This window comes from Gossypium hirsutum, chromosome A04, assembly GCF_007990345.1.
Source record: "Gossypium hirsutum isolate 1008001.06 chromosome A04, Gossypium_hirsutum_v2.1, whole genome shotgun sequence".
In the NCBI taxonomy this organism is placed as follows: Eukaryota; Viridiplantae; Streptophyta; class Magnoliopsida; order Malvales; family Malvaceae; genus Gossypium; species Gossypium hirsutum.
Window position 1 is genome coordinate 53,611,312 of NC_053427.1, and position 3,893 is coordinate 53,615,204.

Consider the following 3,893-nt stretch of genomic DNA (forward strand, 5'->3'; position numbering starts at 1 on the left):
TTATATTAAATTATTATATTACTAATACATAAAATAATAAAATAATATATAAATATTACTAAAAATATTAATACATATATACCTATTATTATAATATATATTATAATAAAAGATATAGTATTACATGATATTATAATATTTAGTCATTGATGCATATATGTAAACTATTAATATATTATATGATATGATACAACATTATATAATATAATAGGAGAGCTAACTTTCAAATGTACGAAAAGTATAGAGAATTAGATCATATTTCAACTAATATAATAATAAATGATAATATATGATAATAAGTAATATATAATGTACTATTATTATAATATGGATTATAATAAATGATATAGTATTACATGATATTATAATGCTTAGTCATTGATCCATATATATATAAACTATTAATATAGTATATACTATATAATATGATATAACATTATATAATATAGTAAGAGGGCTAACTTTCAAATATGCTAAAAGTATAGGGATTTAGAGCATATTTCAACCAATATAATAATAAACAATAATATATGGTACTAATTAATATATTACATACTACTTTACTATATAGTATGTGATATAGTATTATATGAAATAATATATTTTATAAGTATTAATATATATAACTATTATTATATTATAAATTATAATAAAATATATAACATCAATAATTATGTGAAATTTAGTATATTAAAATACATGTTTTTAATTATAACTAGTAATACATAATATATTATTAAAAAATTTAATAGCTTAACAAAATATTATTTTTATTAAATTTGAATTTGAATTGTTGTTTAACTTTTACAAATTGTATTTGGGTATTAGGTTTAATTTCTTTTCTTTTTATTTTGGACTTGAAATTTGGGTTATAATTAGTTTATTTTGGGTTTGGATAATAATGAGTATATTTTTTTGGATTTGGGCTGAGTATAATATATTTAAGTTTTGAAATAAATATTTTAGAATATGAGTATTAAGTTTTTAAATTTAATAAAAAAGATAAAAAGTTATTCATTGTCAATATAGTATAATAATGAGCAATAAAAGATATTTTCTTTAATTTATATAATATTATAGAATAATAAATTTTACATGCAATAAGGTCTTTAATTATTTTACATAAAAGAACTTTATTAAATATATATAATTTATATTTTTTATAAAAAAATTTGAATTGCTTTGTTATCATATAAAAGTAAAATAAATTATTACATTCCAAATTAAAATATTTATAACTTATAAAATAAAATTTATTTGAATTCGTCAGAGCCTGTCCTACTTGATCCGAGCCTAAATTCAGAAAGCTCGAGTTTGAAAGGGCTTAAGCCTGAAAAATATGAGCCCATAACAAATCTGAGCTCGAGAAAGCTCAAGGCCAAGATGATCTGAGCCTGAATGATTCAAAACCGAGAAAATATAAGTTCGAAGTAAGCCTGACATGAGTTCTAATGATACTCATATTTCACATATTAATACTTTTGTCACTAATCTAAGAACAAACATGAAGAAAAAAAAAAGAAGTATATGGTAGGATGATTGCAAAAAACTCCTAGGTGGTTTTATATAATCGAAGGTGGGAAAGATTTAATTAAAACTTAGGAAGACAATTCTAACTTTTAATAGAAATTCCATATTATTTTGGAAAAGTTTATAAAACATTCACGAGAGAAACCCTTATTCTTGGTGAATTTCACCTACTTGACTGACACCCTTTACTTTCCTTTTTTTTTTTTCCTTCCTCTCCCATCTAGCTTTATGGTGATCAACTAATATAATACTAAAAATATGACAAGTTTATATATTATTTATATAAATTTGATAAATTAATAATATAAATAATATTAAAACTTTAGTATATTCCTTCAAATTGTCTATTTATTCATGTTGTATTTTATTTTATGTTAAAGAAGAATTATTATTATTTGTAAATAGAGAACGATTCATTTGTCGATTCTTTGAGATTTGATGTAAGGACAAATTATTTCTGAATTTAGTATCTTCTTCATTTCCGAGAAAGTAACATCTAATCCGCCAAACGAATTCAAAATCTTGAAATCCAAGAAAATAAAATTCTTCCAAGTCACTCCCTTCTCTACTGCCACATCATCCTAAACTTTCGCACCTATATTTTTCCCAGAAAAAGAACTCCTTCATTTTCCTACCTAAGAAAATAAACACACACCCAAACATTACATACATACATACCCAAATTTTCTTATATCTCAGAAACCCTCAGTTGAGTGTTCATTTTTATTTATTTATTGCATATCACATATGAAAAAGAAAAACCTGCCATGAATGCTTCAACCAAGCTTGGCATAGCTCTCCTCGTTATCTTCACAACATGCCTCTTCGCTCTTCTCTTAGAGCTGGTTTACGTCCTTCAGCGAAAACGTCAACCATTAATCGTCAGCGGCGGCCCTGGTTTAATCAGCTCTAAGGAACTACTCTACTTCTTCTGCTGCAAAAACAAACCAACCCGTGTGGAACCCTCCTCTGGGGTAGTGTCTACGACGTCAACGGAGGCTGCCACAGCGGCGGATTCGGAGGCAGCCACCATGGAGGAAGAAGAGTACGAGTTGGCAAAGTGGCATGAGGTGTATGGACAATCGAGGGTTTTGTATACGATAAAAGAAGGTGAAAGAGAAGGAGCTGACAGCGTCGAGACATCCAGTGGTCAGAGTGAAACGAAAAGCGAGAAGAGGGTTTGTTTGTCGGGTCGGGTCGAAATGCCCAATGACGTGGCGGTTGTAGTTGATGTGGGGGAAGAGGAAGCGACGCCCTTCTCAACGCCCATCTCTTCGCCTTCTTACTTTACTCCTTCACCTTCTCCTGGTCGTGATGTTGCGATTTCGATATCGTCACTGGAAAATGATGACCTAAGATCGTCGGAGACTGAAAGACCAGAAAGCGGGACTTTCAGTTTAAGCACCGAAGGCGAGTAAAATTTACTTCGCTTAAATTACATTGAATAGTGATCCCACTATTCAATTTGTTTTATTTTAACTACTCAATTATTAATTTTTTAAATTTAATCATTTAACTTTTCAAAATTAAATATTTTAACCACTTTTTTCTTTTGTTGCCTAATGAACCTGATAACAAATTTTTTTTAAAGATTTTTATACCATACAAAACTTTCAACTATATATTTCATTTTATTTTTTCTTTTATTCAATTGTCAAAGTTGAAAATATCAAATGCCATAGCTTTAGCCTATATCTCTCTTTAATGCTTAAGGTAGAAATGAAAAAGACGCAACAACATTGGAGCCTAGAACTAGTATTGGTACTATCTCTGTAGCAAAGAGTTAACCTGAGTTAGTGTTGTCAATCCAATCATTTTTTTGAATTTATAAATTTTTAAATTCTGAGCTTCTTTCTAAATTTTAATTAGAGACTGTAGATAAACACTATAACAAAGGAAAATTAGGACTAAATCAAAAGAGATTGAACCAAAAAAATAACTTTAATTTTTTAGTTTTTCACATGTTTTGTTGATAAGAAAAAATAAATATAAATTAGTAAATATAAATTAGAAATAGAGTAATTATAAATTACAAAAAAATTCAAAAGTAAATATAAAATATTTTTAAGAGTTTTAAAATATATTTTGTAAACAATGTGGTCTACTTTGTTATTAGGCCAATAAAAAACCCACATTATACTTCCATTACTAAGTTAACAACAAAAGTAACTAAAATATTTAATTTCTAAAAGATGAGTGACTAAATTAAAAATAATAATAATTGAGTGACCAAAATAGAACAAATTAAATGGTTGAGTGACTATTCTTGTACGTTGCCCTTACTTTAAATTGTAAAAATCAAATATAATTTTATTTTTCTTTTAAAAAATTGCATTTTAATTTTATTAATCTTATGTTCTTTT

General features: G+C 26.4%; 1 protein-coding gene across 1 annotated transcript; it reads left to right on the forward strand.

Annotated features, from left to right (window-relative positions):
• The first annotated feature begins 2,297 nt into the window (after positions 1–2,297).
• Positions 2,298–2,948, forward strand: LOC107947896 (uncharacterized). The gene has a single exon (XM_016882399.2). The coding sequence runs from the start codon at positions 2,298–2,300 to the stop codon at positions 2,946–2,948; it is 651 nt and encodes a 216-aa protein (XP_016737888.2).
• The last annotated feature ends 945 nt before the right edge of the window (positions 2,949–3,893 follow it).

Bases quoted from the DNA above. Each gene is read 5' to 3' on its own strand.
- LOC107947896 (XM_016882399.2), top strand. From the start codon at position 2,298: ATGAATGCTTCAACCAAGCTTGGCATAGCTCTCCTCGTTATCTTCACA.